The sequence below is a fragment of the Pan paniscus genome, chromosome 10, assembly GCF_029289425.2.
Source record: "Pan paniscus chromosome 10, NHGRI_mPanPan1-v2.0_pri, whole genome shotgun sequence".
NCBI classification, from domain to species: Eukaryota; Metazoa; Chordata; class Mammalia; order Primates; family Hominidae; genus Pan; species Pan paniscus.
This window is the reverse complement of record NC_073259.2, coordinates 70,367,837-70,388,314: the sequence shown is the minus strand read 5'-3', so window position 1 is coordinate 70,388,314 and position 20,478 is coordinate 70,367,837. Positions and strand designations below refer to the sequence as shown.

The 20,478-nt window shown below is 35.8% G+C and overlaps 1 protein-coding gene across 2 annotated transcripts in view; it reads right to left on the bottom strand.

The window, feature by feature from the left end:
• Positions 1 to 20,478, bottom strand: part of ITPR2 (inositol 1,4,5-trisphosphate receptor type 2) — a 506,436-nt gene that overhangs the window by 99,312 nt on the left and 386,646 nt on the right. For both annotated transcript variants that reach the window (XR_004665727.3, XM_003828909.5), the window contains exons 46-48: positions 14,595 to 14,702; positions 10,187 to 10,379; positions 7,272 to 7,397 (exon numbers count right to left, since the gene is read on the bottom strand). Coding sequence is in view for 1 of the 2 variants with exons in the window: in XM_003828909.5 (XP_003828957.3) it covers positions 7,272 to 7,397; positions 10,187 to 10,379; positions 14,595 to 14,702 (427 nt within the window). In the remaining variant the exon portion in view is untranslated. The remainder of the gene's footprint in view (positions 1 to 7,271; positions 7,398 to 10,186; positions 10,380 to 14,594; positions 14,703 to 20,478) is intronic.

Sequence of the window (20,478 nt, the reverse complement as noted above, 5' to 3'; positions counted from 1 at the left end):
AGAAAGGAAACAACAAAATGGAGACTTTCCACTGGTAAATATTCAATAACAGTCTTAATCTTTTGGCCACACCTCTTATCTTTATTTATAAAATTTGCTACCGCATGCAAAACACCTCAAGGGCTTGATATGCATAGCTTTTGTACTGTCATCAAAACCCTGGGATTATCTGACTCCTTTAATGAATTCTGTATAAACTCTTAGTTCATAGTGTGTGCTAACATCTCAGAAATAGGCAGGAAGATCCTGTCAACTGTTAAAAGACAAACAAAAAATCAGATAATGAACAGCATTCATTTAGACATGTTTACTTTTGCAAGGTTTGTTCTTATCATGCTGTCTCTGAAAGCAAACAATGATGAAAGGAGCTTGGGAAGACAGATGTGATATTCTCCCTCACCAAATTTATAATCTGATAAGATTAATTTGGAGATGGGGAAAGAAAAAGGGTAAACTGCTCTGAAAGTTACCTTCAATTCTTGTCCTCTGGCAATGCTAACATACAGGTACCCTACTCGTGTTTATGATGATGTTGGCTTGTAAGCACTCCACATCTACCAAAATACAGGCTGATCACCAACTGCCCTGACCTCACAGATCTCAAAGAGCCATAGAGTAAATAATGTCTTCAATTTTCTCTCTTTCTTACTGGGACTTGAGACTCCACCAGGATGTACAATCTAAAAGGATGAGGGCCATCTCTAGACCTATCGCCATGCCTGTTACACAACAACAAATAAAAATTTGTTGATTGAGTAAATAAACAAAAATATATTCTGTGAGTTTGTTTTGAATAAATAACTAAGTCTCCAGTTATCAACTCCCCAAGTCATACAGCTTAGCTTTTAAGTTCACTAAAACTGACAATATCTTCAAGGCACATTTACAGCTGTCAGCCAGTTATTTGACTTTTCAGCATAATTCATAAGCAATGTCTTGGTGACACTCTTATTCTAGAATAATTTGGCATAGATAGTCACATTGTGCATTGTCACTAGTTTCTGATAAACTATTCACCTCTTCACTATTCTTTCCAAGACCATATCTGGTTTGCTGAGATATCCCCTTGATCAAACAGAAATTATAGTCAGGCACTTAAAATTGAGTGTTTGATCCCTTTGTGAAAAGAACTCAAAGAGTGTCTAGTATAGTAGCTTGCACATAGGTTCATACTAAATATATATTTGTGGAATAAACTCAAAAGTTATTTAAAACAGCTATTGACAATGTTTATAATTAACTTCTCTAAGAATGATCATATTGGTTTCTATCTGAAGATTCAATGCTAAAAAAGAACTGAAGTCTCTCTGACAAACTCTAGAGAAGACAGTACAGATTTTCTTTGAGTCTTACTCTGTCACCCAGGCTGGAGTGCAGTGGCGTGATCTCGGCTCACTGCAACCTCTGCCTCCCAGGTTCAAGTGATTCTCCTGCCTCAGCCTCCCGAGTAGCTGTGAGTACAGGTGCCTGCCACCACGTCTGGCTAAATTTTGTATTGTCAGTAGAGTCTAGGTTTCACCCTGTTGGCCAGGCTGGTCTCGAACTCCTGACCTCGGGTGATCCACCTGCCTTGGCCTCCCAAAGTGCTGGGATTACGGGCATGAGGCACCTCGCTGAGCTGACAGTACAGATTTTCAAAGCCATTCTTTACCCATTAACAGTGGGAAGGGAGGAGCATTTTCTCTCCTTAATACTCTGTATATGTATCCATTTTCTGTAATAAACATGATATTATTTTAATAATACAAAAAGTTTTATAATTTACCCTATACATTTTTAAATCTTAGTATGAAGTTTATCTTTTGTAAAAGAAAATTCAGAAAGCAAAATTGCAAACTTCAATCCAGTTCACATAATGGAGCTCTGCTATCTACCTCATGCAGACTCTATAGTTTCCTGTACAGAACATGCTGCTTCTTACTTCCCTGTTTCTCTCCATCCCTCTGCCTCCCAAGTAGCCTCATGAGATCTTTCTGTTTCCTCTGCCTCAGTCCAGCTAAAGTAGACATCCACTCAGAAATCCCTGGGTGGTCTTTACTATTGTGCCTTATTCATTTCTTGGTCCCTTAACTGGACTGTGAACTCTCTGAGGACAAGGACAAGTTTACTAATCTTTGTATTTTTTAAAATACAAAGATTGTAAAATCTTTATATTTAACAGTGCCTGGCACATAGCGGCGCTCCACCAACAGTTAAATTGAAGGAACTGAAATCACCATGAAGAACTCATTTTCTTTAACACAAAGCACTTGATGGAAAAAAAGAATTACACTACAAATTCTAATATAATTTTTAAAAATCACATGCTATCTTGGTATAAGACATTTTCATGGCATCAATTTTCTCCACTAACTAGTCTGCCTTTGCCAAATGAAATCCTGGGTAGGGATATCTGGCGTGGCAGCTGTCAGCTTCTGAGTGGACTTCCAGGCGATTCCCAGCATCAGCAGCTGCTGCTTCAGCCACAACCAGCGTAGCCTCATTCCTCAACATTGGCATGTTTCTTTTTTAGAGAAGCATACCTTAAACAAACAAACAGCCACAAATACCAATCAGCCAAACAAAGAAACCCAACCCAAAACCTTTAGCCATAAAACATCAGCCCTGTACTCCTGAACAAATTGAAACCAAACTCTTCAAAGCCTGGCAATTAAAGGAGATTCTCTATCTGCAGTAGAGGGTGAAGAGTGCCCAACAGGCTGGTCCTCTGAGAATTCCCTCTCCCTTAAATGTCTCCATTTAGCTATTGTACCCCACTACCTGGTTGAAGAGGGCAACTACTCTCTCAGTTAATATCATAACCCAAGTGTGAACCAAATATTTGAGCACAAGAAACTCCTAGTAGTCCAGGTGTTCAGACTGGGAAATATAATTGGAGGAAGCATACACGGCTCATTCCCTCTGCCAGTCCCTCTGTTCTCACCACCACATTGGTACCAGCATGTATTAGGATCTGGGGTTGGAAGGTGGCATATTTTAACCAGAGCTCTTTTTGTGGTCCAAGACTTACCAGGTGATTTCATAATCAGCTTCTATACCGAGTCAAGGAACTTCAGGGTTGGACAGAATCCTTACATTTATTATTTTTTTTCTTTTTAACTTTATCCTTTACCTAGATTCCCCAAATGTCAACACCTCATATAACTACATGAAAATGATCAATATCAGGAAATTAACATTGATAGACCACTTTTACCATCTATCTAGTCAAAGTTAGTCAATTTCCCAATTTATGTCCTTCTTCTGAACCAGGGTCACACATGGGATTCGGTTGTCACGTCTCTTTAGTATCTTTTAATTTGGATAGTTGCTCAGTCTTTCTTTGTCTTTCATAAGCTTGACACCTTGAAGAGTACTGGCCAATTATGTTGTAGTATATCCCTCATTTGGGGTTTGTCTGAAATTTTATCAGTTAATTTATTTTTGGAAAATGATGTTACGTCCTTGTCGGTGATTGTATCAGGAGGCATGTGATGTTGCTGGGTCTCATTACAGGTGCCATTAATACTGATCACTTAGCTAAAGTGATCAAAGTTATTATTTTTCCTTTCATAATTAAGTATACTGTGGGGACAGAATTGTACATTATATATAGGTTATATACTTTTCATCATATAGTCACCCATTAATTTTAGCATCCATGGATAATTTTTACTACTGTGATTTTTGCCAAATGGTGACATTTATTTCCATCATTCTGTCTACATTTTATTAATTGGAATACAATTGCTAAAAAAGAGCTTTATCTTCCCACTATCAACATGAACTCCTGGATTCTTATTTTATTCTATAGGAGATGATGTGTCACTGTCAATAATCTTTTTCTCTAAATTTTCTCGTATTTGACCATCTGGAGACTTTTCAAGTTGGATCCTGGGTTTTCTGACATGTCTCCATCATTTTTAAGCAGTTCTTGAAGGAATTTTCATCCATCTTTAATCTCACCCACCTCTAAATCACTTCACAGTGGCCCTGGCATACAGTCGTTCAGCCTGTTTGACCAAATCCAGCATCAGAGAACCTTCACCACCAGCACAGAGCTTTCCTTCTCCAGACAATTCTGATGGCCAAGTATGTGTAACAGTCTTAGCTCTGTTTCCTCAGCATTCCTAGCTATGCAGTGTGCAACAGATTAAGATTAAGCTAATCCTGACCAAAATGTTAACCTTATTCATGGGGCTATAATTAAATAACTCATCCAGAACTATAACCAGATGACCCAGACATAACCTTGGGGTTTGATAGTGCCAAAATGGCAGCTCATGCCTTCCCTTCCCTCTAAGCACCCCATCCACTTAGATATCCTAAGCTGAGCCTCTACATTGGTTACTACTGTTAACTGCTATCCAGTCCTTTCCCAGAAGTAAAGTCTGCATCTGCACCTGATGATAGCGCACCACGTCTTCCAGCCTTGTGTTCGTTAGTCCTATTTCTGGGACTAACAAACTTATACCTCCCATAACTAGGAGAAAATTGATGCCATGGGAATGTCTTATACCAAGATAGTATGTGATTTTTAAAAATTATATTAAAATTTGTAGTGTAATTGTTTTTTTCCATCAAGTGCTTTGTGTTAAAGAAAATGAGTTCTTCATGGTGATTTCAATTCCTTCAACTTAACTGTTGATGGAGTGCCGCACTGTTAAATATAAAGATTTTACAATCTTTGTATTTTAAAAAATACAAAGATTAGTAAACTTGTCCTTGTCCTCAAAGAGTTCACAGTCCAGTTAAGGGACCAAGAAATGAATAAGGCACAATAGTAAAGACGACCCAGGGAATTCTGAGTGGGTATCTATTTAGCTGGACTGAGGTAGAGGAAACAGAAAGATCTCATGAGGCTACTTGGGAGGCAGAGGGATGGAGAGAAACAGGGAAGTAAGAAGCAGCATGTTCTGTACAGGAAACTATAGAGTCTGCATGAGGTAGACAGCAGAGCTTCATTATGTGAACTGGATTGAAGTTTGCAATTTTGCTTTCTGAATTTTCTTTTATAAAAGATAAACTTCATACTTTCTAAGATTTAAAAATATATAGGGTAAATTAAAAAACATTTGTATTATTAAAATAATATCATGCTTATTATAGAAAATGGATACATATATAAAGTATTAAGGAGAGAAAATGCTCCTCCCTTCCCACCATTAATGGGTAAAGAATGGCTTTGAAAAATCCGTTATTTCAAGTCCTTTTTTAACGACCAGTTGCACCAGCAATACCTGGTGAGCTTATTAAAAAATACATATTTTTGGACTCTAATTACAAGGCAAATCTTCAGCCTCAGTTTCTTCATCCATAAGGATATTCTTCCTCCATAAGAACACAGATTTGTCAGGAAGATTAAGTGAAATGTATGTGAAGTGCTTAGCATTTTGCCTGACCCAATCTAAGTGGTGAACAACATCCGCTGCTGTTATTATTATCAGTATTACTATTATAACTATTATTGGCCAGGCAAGTATTACAAATACCATGTATTCTGCTTCTCCTGAATGAGTAAAGAGCAACTGCCCAGAGGGGTGGCATTTCCCATCACTACATTTCATGTACAATAGGTGGCAGCAGAGCCTACATACATTGGCTCTGGTGGTCAAGAAAGGGATATCATGGAATGGAACTCAAGGGAAATTAGGTCTTGTATGAAGAAGGGACATGCTTCTTGTTATTGACATGCTTCCAATCCACGGAGAAAGGTCCTAGATTGGACACAAAAGGGTTAGCCTTCTACTCTAAGATATGTCATTTTTTAGGCTTTCTGGGCTTCCATCTGTTCATCTGTCAAATGAGTGTTTGATATTAGATGATTTCCAGAATTGCTTCCATTTCTAAGACTTTATGCTTCTAATAACTGGGACTCTATAATCTTCTCAGCATTCTGTGTGAAGATGATATTGATTTATCATTCATGCTGGACTTCTTTCCTCCCAAGAGTTATATTCCTCTATGCTAAGAGTTTATCACCAAAGGAGACCAAACACAATGAAGAGAATGCCGTTTTTACTTCCTGGTGTATTTGCAGTTGCTCTATAATGGATGGCCAAATATTTGCTACATTTTCACTGCTATTTAACTCATACATCCACTCCATTGCTTAATATTCTTCTTTTATTACGGGTATGCCTTCCAAAAACAGTGGTTATTCATGACTACTCAGATTACAGCTAAAGTTTAGAACTTTGATATCTATGTTACCTGTAATGAACCTGTAAAACAGCAAATGACTCTTGGACTCCCATTTCCTTTCCTGCCCACCCCCAGTTCATCTGAAATAGGCTGAAATACCTGTTGCTCTTATCATACTCTCTTTCCACTAGGCTTCCTTATGTAGTACAAATATGTACCTTTTAAACAGCAACCACCACCATTGAACTTTATTGAAGGTTTATCAGGTACTATTCTAAATGCTTTACCTATAGTATCTCATTAAATTCTCACAGTAATCCCATGAAATGATGAGATGCAAAAGCACTGCATGGTTATTATTAGCTGATTTCTCCATCTTTTCTTCCAAGCCATTCTTTCCATGCCCATTCCAAAGTTATTTACCAGATTGTAGCCCAAGCCTGTAACATACTTCCCATGCTCTCCACCAAACTTTTACAAAACTTACTTCCCAAAAATCTCACGATTCAGTATATTTCTCCTATATTTCTCATTTCCACCTAAAATGGTATAATTTCTCATTTTTGCTTTTGTATTATTAGTTTAATAATAGTTTCATATTCAGTATCCTTTATTTCCTATTATTATATTGTCTTATGCTGTTCACTTTTGAAACCTCAGATGATAAACATTTAATTATCTTAAGAATCCCTGACTTTAGTATAGAATTAAAAATTATTTCTAGATTACATGTATGCTCACTATAGAAACCTTAGACAAGACAGAAAACAAAGAGAGTAAAATATAAATGCCAGTATTTAGGTAAAAACAATTAATATTGGGCACAGAACTGTCATTTGCATAATTTAGATGATACAGTATAAAAATGTTTGGGGTCTTAATAATTAGGTAGAAATGACAAATCTTTTCATTGCTTTATTTGCCAAGATATAATATAGCTCTAATAACAATTGTGTATATGAGCTTTTTAAAAAATAACAGTTCTATTGACCACACTTTTCTGCCTGTTCTATTTACTATCATACTCTACTTCCAACAAGTATAGAAAAATCCATTTAACAGGAATGAAATTATTCTTATTTTAAAGCTTTAAATAGTTAAGTGGGAACTTTAAAATATTTATATTTTAAGGAAAAACGAGCACTTGCCTTCATCTCCATCATCCCCAAATGGGTAGAAGAGAGCAACAGCTAAATTGATGAACACAGCCAGGTTGAAGGAAATGCTCCCCCAGAGAGAGATGTGCCTCGAGAACCAGAACAGTGCAGGGTTATCTAGAAAGTGAGAAATGTAAAGGAACTGAACAGGAAAATACATTTTGGTTTCAACACATGAAGCTTACCAAAACAATATTTTACTAAATGCATCATTTTTGTAAACTATTATAAAAACCTATTTAAATAAATATTTGACTTAAGTTTATTAAAAACAATCAGAACCATAAAGGAGTGAAATTTGATTTCTTCTTTCATCCTTCAGCCAGTTTAGGCCTAAACTACTGTAGAAGGGTGAGGAATTTTGCAATTGCTAAAGGTGGTCAGAAAAGGTGATTCTGTAATAACTCTCTGTAATCTATCTGCAGAGCAGTTTAGCAGTTGCCTGGGGTCCCTTTTAATGAAATGATATACTTCATTGTATAATTTGGTAATATTGATAAATTGGTCCCACTCCCATGCCTTAAAGTCAAATAAAAAAACTCCAAACCCATAGCACAGATATATTTCTAATAAAAATTCCTACGACACAGTCACAGTTACCTGAAAGTATGAAACCTAATCATGTGACATAGTATTCCTGATGGGGAACTAGTGATTTATAATACTATCTACATTTTAAACCTTAAATCTTCCTAAGAACTTGTTGGGTTTGAAACAGCAGAAGAAAATGAGCACTACAATAAAAACTGCTAATAAGTGGAACATGCTTTGCTGCATATATTCAACAAAGGACTCTGTGTCTGTCATCAGAAATGAATTAGTAAATACATCAATCGAATACAGTTTACATTAACCAAAAATCAGTTCTTTCCGCCTCTGTTAAATAACTGAACGGATTGGTAATGCACGTAAGTTTGAATGACAGCCAAATCTACTAGCCTGCCCTGGGCACTCACATGGCTCCTATAGGTCTTGTCCATTCTCTAACTTTTAAAAACTTAACACCAGGATTAAAAAATTGAAGTTAATCAAGGGGGAAAGGCACATCGATTTTCAAATGGAAATGATTAACTTTGTAGATATATCCTGTGAATTTCAACCTAGTGCCTATTGCTTACTTACAAACTGTACTTCTCTTTAGTACATCTTGTTTTCCTTCTCTTGGAAGGGAACATTCCAATGCCGAAATATGCTATGATTAGCTATGCCATTCAATTGACTAATGTATCATAAACTATAAACATCTGCATCTCCATCATTCCTGAATTAGGAGTCCTCATTTTTAAAGGTAGACTATTAAGACAAAATTAGAAAATGTTGATGCATGTATTTGTAATAACAAATTCTCACTATTGAATCCACCAAATGAATTAGACTCTGCCTATAGCCTCATAATAAGCTGCTTCCAAATTTTAAAGTAAAATGTACATTGAAAATTATTTTAAGATTTAAGTTTTGGTAAATGACAAAATACTTATTTTTTTAAAAGCACAGACCTCCCCAAAGCACTAGTTCAGTATTCAATTTATTGTCAAGGAGAAAATATATGTTTTTTTGTTTTGTTTTGTTTTGGTTTTTGTTTGTTTGTTTTATTGAGATGGAGTCTCGCTCTGTCGCCCAGGCTGGAGTGCAGTGGTGCAACCTCGGCTCACTGCAACCTCTGCCTCCTGGGTTCAAGCAATTCTCCTGCCTCAGCCTACCGAGTAGCTGAGACTACAGGCACGTGCCACCACGCCCGGCTAATTTTTTGTATTTTTGGTAGAGACAGGGTTTCACCGCGTTAGCCAGGATGGTCTCGATCTCCTGACCTCATGATCTGCCTGCCTCGGCCTCCCAAAGTGCAGGGATTACAGGCATGAGCCACCACGCCTGGCCAGAAAATATATGTTTTTTAAATGCTCCAAATAAAATTGTGTCTTCATATGTATTTTAGACACCCAAAATTTTCACTGAATTCCATAAGGCTCTACATGGTAAAATGCTAAGGGAGAATAATTTTGATTTTTTTAAAAGCATTCTGTTTTAAAAGCCTGAAAATGCATACCACACCCCTTTAGAAATATCTAAAGATGATATTTCTCAAGCACCACTCGAATTCATAAATCATACCCACTAAAGTTCCTGAAAACTACCATAATGAAATACTGTTGAATAGAAGTATTGAGAACATACCCTGTTTGTCTAGAAAACTCCAAGAGACTGAAAAAGACCTACTCAAGAGTTTCCCCCATTGACTTTTGTGAAAAACTCATGAGATCCCTTATTTTGGAAAATAAAGTTTATTTTAAAATTCTAAAATTTTAAATTTTAAAAGTCAGTGTTTCCTAATAGACGTGGGACCTAAGAGATAGGTCATGGGAACTGTACTAAGCTGATTTTTAACTGGAATATTATAACATTGCTCAATTTAAATACAAGTGTTATCATATGTATAACTTGTTTGATTTGGGGAGGTAAAGATATGTTCAAAGAAAGAATTACTCTCAGCAAAACATGAAACAATCCCCTCAATCACAGGACAATAGAGGAAGAGTGCGCAGGAGCTGATGTCTCTCAATCCTATTCACTGATAGGCCAGTCAGGGCCCATTCACAGACTTCAAACCTGTGGCTGTTCAACATTTGAAATGTACAGCTGCAACCCTGCATTTCATAACATTTATTAAAAAATAGGATCATCATGAAGAGTCGATGTAATTAGTTAGGGCTTTCTGTTTTCCTTAAGCTGCGGGTGTCTCGGCTCCAGTGGTAGACTAAGCGGACACTCTTAAGACTGCAAGTGATTTCAGTAATATCAGACTGGCAAGAAATTAAAAAACAATTTAAATGAGCTGCATCACGTGTCCCAAAGTACCAAATTATCTACCACTATGCACAAAACTAACCGTTTCAGTTTACTGTACTTACTCCTGATTTTCTTCTGCCACTTCATTTCATTGTAGAGATCTTCTGTTTGCTGGAAAAAGTCATTCACTTTACTTCCTTGTTCATCCCTTTCAGTTGTATTGAACACACGGCACTTGGATTCTCGAGTGAGGTATTCACATATATTGGGGACAGGAAAAACTATTTGTTCCATGGTCCTATCATGCCGGACAATCTGAAAACATTAATTTGCATTGTTTTTAGCCTTTTGGACACCTCAGTCTTAGACTTGCTTTTGTTTTTAACATGAGTTTACTGAGAATGTTTTATGAATTCAGTTGTGAAAAAATGTGCCAACTTGAAGTATCTGAGAGAACGCTTTTTACTATACTACTTTGCATTTTTCCCTTTAAAAAAGAGAAATTAATTGACTAATATATCATGAACACTATACTTTGCTTAAAATAACAAAAACTAAAACCTTTTATTCTTTCTGGGTTAGCATTACACTTCTGCCACCCATTTTTATTTTTGTGAAGTACATCCTAAAACTAAGACAGTCTTAATTAGAAAGTGATTGGCTGGGTAGCCTTAAACATAGCGCTTGTGTTATTTGTATCTTGTTCTTAGCCTCTTCATCCTAAAAGGGGCTGTCAGGTAACAAATGACATATTCAGCATTATGTGTCTGAACTCTACGGAGAAAAGCGCTTTATATCATTAAAATGTTCTCTTATTCATGGTAAAACATATTTTTGTAGCTACAACATCCATGTAAACATATACTCATATTTAAATACTCATCATTTTTAGCCTCCCTTGTTTGTTATTTGTGACTATTTAACTTTAGACTAAAAAAAGGCTGAATATTTTCATACAGCTTTACTATGTAACAAGGGCTTATGTAGCCTAAATTTCAAGGTTCATATTTATGTACAGTGCCCAGTTCTCAGGAATGAATAAGGATTGGCTTAACCCAAAAGAGTAATTCTGCTTCCCTTTGCCACTGACTGGTGTGGTGGTGGTCATGGGCTGTACCTCTGGAAAGTGAGGCATAAAGAGAAATATCCTGAAAGGGCTTCCAGGAGAGATTTTGCTTCTTGGTAAAGGCAGAGAGCCATAAGAGACACACAAAACAACAACAACAACAACAACCAAATACACGAAAACAAAAGTTTTTTGTTGTTGTGGTTGTTTTGGTTTGCCTGTACCCTTTCTTGCTTAGAACAAAAGGGTCTAAGGGCATGATGCTTAGAATGCTAGCAGCCATTTTGCAACCATGAGGTGAGATAGTGTCAGCATGATAAGGAATCTAGTATAAAGATGTGAAGAGTCTGCATATATTAAGACATCACTGAGTCACTGAATCAATTACAGAACTACTGGTACTCCAGACTTCCCATAAGATAAAATTTTACTGTTTAAACAATTGTCACTGTGGTATTCTATTAAACTTGTAACTGAAGGTATCCTAAATGATATGTGATATATTCAATTACATACTAGAATACTGTCATAAAGCAAACTACATGAAATTTAGTAGGGTAAATAAAAATTCTTGCATATAGGTTACAAAAATCAATTGTACAAAATAATTGGACATATTTGATATGACAGGCAACCATATAGGGAAAAAAGGTTTACTTGATTCAATAGTGTCAAATATTTAAAAAAAATCTCAGGGTGTATCAAAGAAATCATGTCTAGATTATTATAAGCCAAGCTCTTCAGTCCTTTTATGAAATGTTATGTTTGATTATGGTTGTCACATTTTACAAACAGCATGGACAAACTGGAGGGATTACTGAAGGAAATGGGGGTGTGTTAACTGCAAAAAGCCAGAGATGGATAATTTTTCAATACGTTTATTCAACAAATGCTTATTCAGTCTTTAGGTGAAGCATGTTGGAGAAAAAAACAACATGAACCCCAATAGGTAAGAGCTTGTAGTTTAGTAATCATGATGGCTCTTCAGATGTTAGAGTCAAGCTATCATGTTGAGGGGGAAAAAAATGTTCTGAATGTAAACATTAAAATGGGCTAATGTTAACTCTTCATTTTAAAAAAAGTTTCTAATTATTAGTCATTCAAAATCGGATCAGTTTCTTCCTGATGTAGTGAGAACTCTATCGCAGGAAGAATTTAAAGCAGAAGCAGATCATTAGAGGGCAATTCCTTCTTAGATGGGTGATTAGACACAAGGTTCTTCCTATTTCCCAGGGTCTTTAAGTCTATAACTTGCAGACAAACTATTATTCTCAATAAGATGAATTGTTGTGGTTATGTTCAAGGCACAGGGTTCAGTTTTGGAAATACAAAGATGACCAAGACCAGTCCCTGCCTCAAGTAAAGGAGAAGTGACATATATGAAGCTAACAATATTCCAATGTGATAAATATTAAACTAACAGAATAACCAAACTGCTGTGGAAGCATACACAGTGAGATGAAATTAATGAAAGCCTGGAGAAGGGAGGGAGGACTCTCTGAGTAGGCCATGTGAGCTGGCTTCAGATGAGTGTGAGAACTGATCAATGAGTTCATCAGCCTGGACCACTCCTTTGAAACCTGGACTTGTATATCCAACTCCATGGATGACTCAAAGTCACCTTGAATTCAATATATCCAATAATGAACAAATAATCTTCTTCTACCTTTTAGCTGCCAAACTTCACTCTCTCCTAGCATTCTCATACATGGCACCAACTTCTGCTCATTTATTCAAACCAGTAGCCCAGAGGACATCCTTTTCCACACCATTTTCCTAACATGTGCAATTCAACTTCAACTTCAAGCCCTGTCAGTATGTATATGTATATGTGTGTATTTATAATACATACATAACTGTATAGAGATCTATATGTATGTATGTATCTGCATCTATGTATCTATGTATTTTCCAGTCCAGCCATCTTCAATATCATCATCTCTCACTTTTGCCATTATAATATCTTCCTATCTGTTCTAGGTGTTTCCTATCCCACTCTCTTTTCCAGTCCTGTCTCCAAACAGCAACCAGATTGATCTTTTGAAAATAGGCATCTCCTTCCCATGTTTTTTAATACCTTCCCTTCACTTACTTTCTCCTTTCTGAAATCCCCATCCTGAAGGAGAAACTCGTACTCAATCTTTAATACATTCTTAAAGGCAACCTTCTCAGTGAAATCTATCCTGAAATCGCTCAGGCACCACTAATTATTATTTTCTCTACATTTCCTTGGCCCTTTGTTTATATACTTATAACACAGAATTATCTTCTATATGTGTGAATTGGTAGAGAGTAAGTGCTTAGTAAACATGTACTGAATGTGTATATTTATAGCTAAATCTCTCCTCACTGCTGGAATCAATAAAACAACATCAAACAACAGCTCCCATCTCTCACCCGCATTAACCAAACTTCTCCCATGGCCTGCTCACTCTATTTGCTATTCCCTGGTCTCTTCTGATCTCCTAGCTTTGTATTTTGACTTCTGGGATCTTCCTCAAGACCTTCATGGTTTGATGACCTATTTCTATTTGTATAGAAATGTTTTTGCTGCTAGTCCAGCTCATGGGTTCCACTAAGTCAAGTCCAACACCAAAGCTATGGTACTATTAATGTTTACAAATGTGAGCAAGGTATCCGTTTCTGTGACACAAAGCTTTGACAATAGTAAACAATACAGTGTAGGGGCTATATATATTGAGAGTGAATACAGTGATGCCCATCATGCACTCTGCTGAAAAGTAAAAAATATCTGCCAAAATGAATGAATGTATAAATGTAAATTATAGGAGTGACAAGCATCAACTACTCTGCTCACTTCTGCCTGATTAGCTCTGCCAGCCAGTGTCGAAATGATACCATAGATAGTAAATGACAGCCAGAAGGGTCTCAGAACACATAATGGTAAGTCCATTTTGACCCACACCTCCTGAACTGCCACCAACCATTAAATAATGTCTCATTTATGAGGGTAGGGGGAGGTCAAGTGCTGCATACTGAAAATGGAAACTGTTAAACCTTTCCAAGGCTATGCTATCAATATGAAAACTGTATTAGTTTCTTTCATGTTTACTCCACTTGTGAATTGTTGGAGATCTCTATTTTAATAAGCTTTCCACAATTTTAAAAAAGAAACCTTTTCCTGAATGATGGCTTCTATTATAATAATCCCATCTCTCAAACGCTATTGCTCTGCAATGATTGATTGCTTCTACAGTTAAAAAACATCTATTAACTACAAAAGAAATTTTACATATAGTTTTAGTAAAAAAAGACAACTTTGAAAGATGTACACCTCAGTTTCCTATAAATCACTCCTCACTCATCCTTTTACTATACATTTTTCAGTTTAAACCACGCACTTCTGCATCATTGCTCTAGAAAAAAATATGAAAATGGTCTAAAATAGAAGGTAAGCATAACTTTTCACAGTTGGTCTCTTTCAATAAATAATAGATGGTTACCTCAATCTGTGCAGTGTGCTTGGCATAATATTTTAAGGCTTCATCTCCTTCATCTGGATCTGATCCTGGTTTGAGCATCTGCTGCAATAGTTTATTGTGGCGGGCCAACTAGAGTAGGGAAAAAAATAAAGGTTTTAGGTCTTTTTTTCCCCTTTCCTAGGGTCAAACTTTGCAATATCTTTGTCTACTTGTACACATAGCTTCAGAGTCCTAGGGTTAAGGACAATTAGTTACACTTCAGGAAAGCATGTCTGTATTTGAAAGGCAGAGATAATGAAATCACAATGATCAGCCATTAATATTTGTTGATTAAATTTATGTCTTCAATAAATGTACGATTGTACCAGGAAGAAGAAATGTTCCCAGTGATACATAATTGACGCTGTCTATAGTAAATTTAAACTACATGTACATAAAAACAAAGTGATCAACAGTGCAATAAATCAGTGAGTAGTGGGAACAATATAAATGTGTGTTTTTCCTATACACACATAAATAGGTATCTGTATTTCAGAAGAGTTTCTCTTATAGCATGTAATCTAAGCTCTACATTAGTAGTTGGTGTAAAGTCCTATGTTGCTTCATGTTTGTAAGCCAAAATTAGTGCTTTCTGGGTATAGATCTTGATTTTATTGTCATTGAAATCAGGCATTTAAAAAAGCAAAAATTTCACTATAAATTATTTTAAACTGCTTGTGGTGGAAGTGATCTTTCTCTCCCATTTGAATGTCTACAGCATGTGTTGGCTAGTTCTCTCACTTGGTAGATTAGTAATACATGTTGCCTTCAGATGTCTCTTTTATGGTTGTCTCAAGCAATCCCCGAAACCTTGCAATGTCTTTCACTTATCAAATATCTTATTAATGCTTAAATTCCCTGAAGGCTTCTACTAACAGAGACTCTACCACAGAACTCTTTCACTCCCAGCACAGTGCCTGCCTCCAACTCCATGCCAGGCACTAATTCTAAGCACTTCAAGTACATGATCTTATTTGAATCTACTAAGAAATCCAGTGGTAGGCACTCTTATTATTGCCATTGACAGATGAGGAAACTGAAGCACAGAGAGTGTAAGGAACTTGTTTGTGATAACATAGCTAGAAAATGGTAGAGCCAGTATTTTATCAACATTACGGAGCAATAAGTTTTCCTATTATTCATGAGATCTTAATACCAATTATTATTATAATCATGGAGATGAATTTTAAATAATAATTCAGAAACTAGAAAACCAAATGAACATTATCCTTATAAGTGATAATTTGGTAAGTTAAATGTTCATTACATTGACGTTGCTCTAGAGCAAATCATTTTGAAAACTGTTATTTCAGAATTGGTTTTCTGGGTCATTAATCAATCACTCAAGAAAACTATTTCCTATTTTCTATTTACATTTTTTTTAACTAAATTTGAATTATACACATTTTTATTACAAACCACAGTCATGAAACTTGTTGTGACTTACAGAGGTTTCTAAAAATCTCAATGAGTTTGAAAGCATAAAATTATTGTAATAATTTAGGTACCTTAGCATGTTTTAAGAAGTGGCCAGTTCTTGAAGGCAAAACTGGCATGATTTGTTTGCTGATTGGATCTGGGGCATGAAAGAAAGAGAATTAAGGATGATTCCAAAGTTATTGACCTGAGCGACTAATAGTTTAGAAATGTCATTTACTAAGAAAAAATGTAGGAGGAGTACATTTAGCAGGATAAAATCAGGACTTTGGTTTTGGACATATGAAGCTTTAGACGAGGAGCGGGCTGTTGGATTTGTCTGTCAGGAATTCTGGGCAGAGGTCAGCGCTGGAGCTGTGCATGGAGGGGTCATCAGTATATGACTGATATTTAAAATCATGAGCCTTAGTGAGATCACCTAAAAGTGAGCTTAAACAGAGAAAAGAGCTCCATGGAACTCCAATATAGGTTAGGAAGAGAAAAGACATCAGCAAATTAGACTGAGAAAGTTGGTTAAGAAAGGTAGGAACAAAACCCCACGCAGCCAGGTGTCTTGCAGCCAAGTGAAGAAATAATTTCAAGAAGGAGGGAGTGATTATCTGCGTCAAATGTGGCAGGTAAGTCCAATCAAATGAGGACAGGGAAATGTCAATTGGTTTAGCAACTCAGAAATTACCAAAAAGCTTCACAGCAGCCGTTTTAGGAAGTGGTGGATACCAAACCTTAATTGTAGTGAGTTTAAAAAAGAATGGGAGGCGAGGAAGTATAAACAAGGAGTGTGAGTAGAGGCAGCTCTTGAGGACTGCAGGTGTAAGGGAGAGCCAAGAAATAGATGGCAGCTAGACAAAGGGGCAGGGATAAAGGTGGATTTTTTAAATACGGAAAATAGAACATAGTGTTTGTTCGGTTTTGAAAGGGACTATTCACTAGAGCAACATCTTGACTAGGTGAGAGTGGAATGATCTAGAACATTTGTAGAGGGGTTTGCCTTAGATAGGAAAAAATTCACCCTTAGAGACAGTAGGGAATATGGGCACAGATTCAGGAGGTTGGGTGGTTGTGATGATGGGAACACTGACAAGTTCTTTTCTGGTTACTTTTTTTCTCAGTGAAGTAGGAAGCTGATAATGAGGACGAGAGAGGAGGTGTTGGATAACTGATGAAAAGCAGCTATAAAATAGCTAGGGAAAGTACATGGACTTGGAAAATATAGTAGTACTGCCAGGAAGCCTTAAGGGTCTCCCTTATGTTATGGTCAAAGGGAGGCCAGGAACCATATTTGTGTGTTTTTCTCCAGCAGTATTCAGTTGTATGGGTATACGCATGGAGTAGAAAGACAGTTGTAAATAATGAGATATGTAGTTTTGCTGGGTAAGGTCAACAACACACAAAAAAGAGATACTTAAATACTGGAACTCTTTAAATCTTACATAACTGATAGTCTCCCAAGGTGAGACAGTAATTTGAATAATTTCTCCTAAGTTTATTTATTAAAAAGCTTTTACTTCTTTATGATCACTTTATAGGGTCAAAAATTGCTACAGTTAGTTTAAGAAACCAATAATGTTATTTAATGTGACATAATTAATAGTGAACAAAGCTATACAAATCATTTTCAGTTAATATATACAGCTTAACAGAAACACAGAAACATTTGCAGGCCTTTCTCCCTCCCATTGACTTAATGACATGATTCTGCATTTGTCTAGTTTTATTGCAGAGAAGAGGCATTCTAAAAGGGACTCAAAAAAAAAAAAAAAACACCCACCTAGGCCTCCCTTCACATGTTCAAAGTATTAGAACAATATTTTCATTCATGATTAGATAAGCCATCTATACATATCTTTGAAAATTTGAAATATATAATTGAAAAAGAACAATAAAAACAAAACAGAGATAACTTCGCTGTTTTTTTCTACCTGGAAATCTTTCATATTCTTTGTAATAGAGGGTCTTGACTAATGAGGCTTATTTTCTCCTCCCTGTTCTGTGTTCTGATAGTGCCCTGCACATATCTATATTATGAAATTTCTCATATTGTATCTGAGTAACTATTATTTCTCTCCAGTGGTCTGTGACATCCTCAAATAAAGGGCCTGGTCTTACTCATCTCTTTGTTCTCAGCACCAAAAACAGAACTTGATACATAAAATAGACTCAATAAATATTTGTTGAAATCAATGAAGAAATGGGCTAGTTAATAACATATATTTATGCGTTTAAGTGGACAACAACTCTTAAGCCTCAATGAATTATCTCTCTGTTTCATCCTCTGTAAAGAAGAAGGGCAAATAAATCTGATTAGAAATCAGATGATGGTACAAATTCCAGTATTTGTAGAAAGAAAATATTTTAATATTTTTTCTTGTTTGATAGTTATTTATGTACTCATATGTATTCTGATAGATTGTAAGCTATTAGGAGGAAGGAAATAACCATTTTTAGTGGCATCCTTTATTATCCATTTCACATTTATCTTTTTACCACTGAGATTTTAATGTTAACTTCAGTATGGGTCCAAGTAAGGACAGAGTAAAAAAAACATCAAGAAACTACACTTTGATGACATTCAATAATAATTATTTCTTAGTATTTTTCATCTGTGTTTTTTTAATGTGAGTTCCACTTTTATTGGGTACCCAGTCAATGTTGAAAGGAACCCTGGATGATAAAGCAAGGATAGCATTCCTATTATATAGACAAAATGCAAAAGAATTAAGGAATATATCAATGATTGTGAAATGCATAAAAATGACTGATACCAATACAGTGCTTTCCTGGTCCAAATTAACAGTTTACTAAAAGCACAATACAATGTCTTAGAGACCAATTAACATATACTTAATAGTTTTTAAAGGATTTAGTCCCCTGTAAATGCAATCTGATTTAAAATATTCTATAGAATGAATGCACTGCCAACCAAAGATATTCGGTTGTCTTAGTGATGGACTCTAGCCACATTTATCTACTCCACAGTTTTATATGCCATGTACCCTTTTACATGACTTTTAAAAAAAAAACAAAAAAACAAAAAAACCCAGCATCCAAAGCAGCAATCACACCATTTACTATTATGTGCTTTGGAAACCAAAGGTAAAAATACCTGGTAAGTTTCTGCACAAGTATGGCACATCTGTGGTGAGTTGTAACAATAAGAAATCTAATTTAGATACTAATTAAAAACTGAAAAACTGCTAATGAAGATATTCAAGGACAGCCGTCTTACGATATCCAACTTTACTATTGACAAAGATGCTCCCAACAGGACTTGAAATTAGCTGATGTCACTATACAAACGTGTTCCAGAAAACTAACCAACAATCAATATTAATGATAATGAGAGTCTGAATTTGGGCAACTGCATTGAATGTTAAAAGGGGGAAATGCCATGGGGGGAAATCTCTGGGTCTTAGAAATACTTGTATTCCACAACAATCTTTATGAGCCAAAATAGTAGCAATTGTTTTATATATGGTGTGCAAATGATGCCTACCCAGTTAGTATGCAGCTTCAAAAGAATTTTAGCAACAAGGAACACTTATTAGGTCATTATTGCAAATAGAAAAACTAGGCCTGAGATAATTTATTACACTTCATAATATTAAAGTCTCATAACAATGCAATGAATACATGGGTAGATATAGTGCAAGCATACAGGTTAGTGAGGAGGGGATCCAAAGCATTGGTGGATAGTCAGCCTTAAGAAAGAATAAAGACATCCCCACAGGAAAGACTACCAAGAGATTCTTTCATTATATGTTGAAGACAAAAGGAAAATCATGCATATCATTATCAATCATGACACACTTGTAATTTAAATACAGATGCATCACTAAATAGGAATAAGAACATGTATATGTATATATTCATAAAATATAGACAGACACATAAGTGCAAACCTTATACATAAACATATATAACCTGCAGCAGGGTCTTTGAAAAACACCATGCATTTTTTGAATCCAAGATTAGGGAATAAAGATGACAGAGCTGGGCTTTTCATTTTTAGTGGCATCCTTTATTATCCATTTCACATTTATCTTCTTATCACTAGGATTTTAATCTTCATTTCAGTTTGAGTCCAAGTAAGGATGGAGAAAAAAAATCAAGAAACTACACTTCAATGACATTCAATAATAATTATTCCCTAGTACTTTTCATCTGTATTTTTTTAATTTGAGTTCCAATTTTATTAATTGGTAAAACTGTGACATAGCAATTGGCTTTCCCAAGATCACAAAGTGAGCTGGAGCCTGAAGTCAGAATAACTGCCTTGTATATTTAGGCAACTGTATTACAATACAATGCCTTCATGTCAAACACTACTCCTATTTGAAGCAGAGAGAAATCAGCAGAAGGGGGCAAAAACTAAGGCTTTACCTATTCTAATGTGCAAAATATGGAAGCCTCCTATTTTCAAAACATCTAT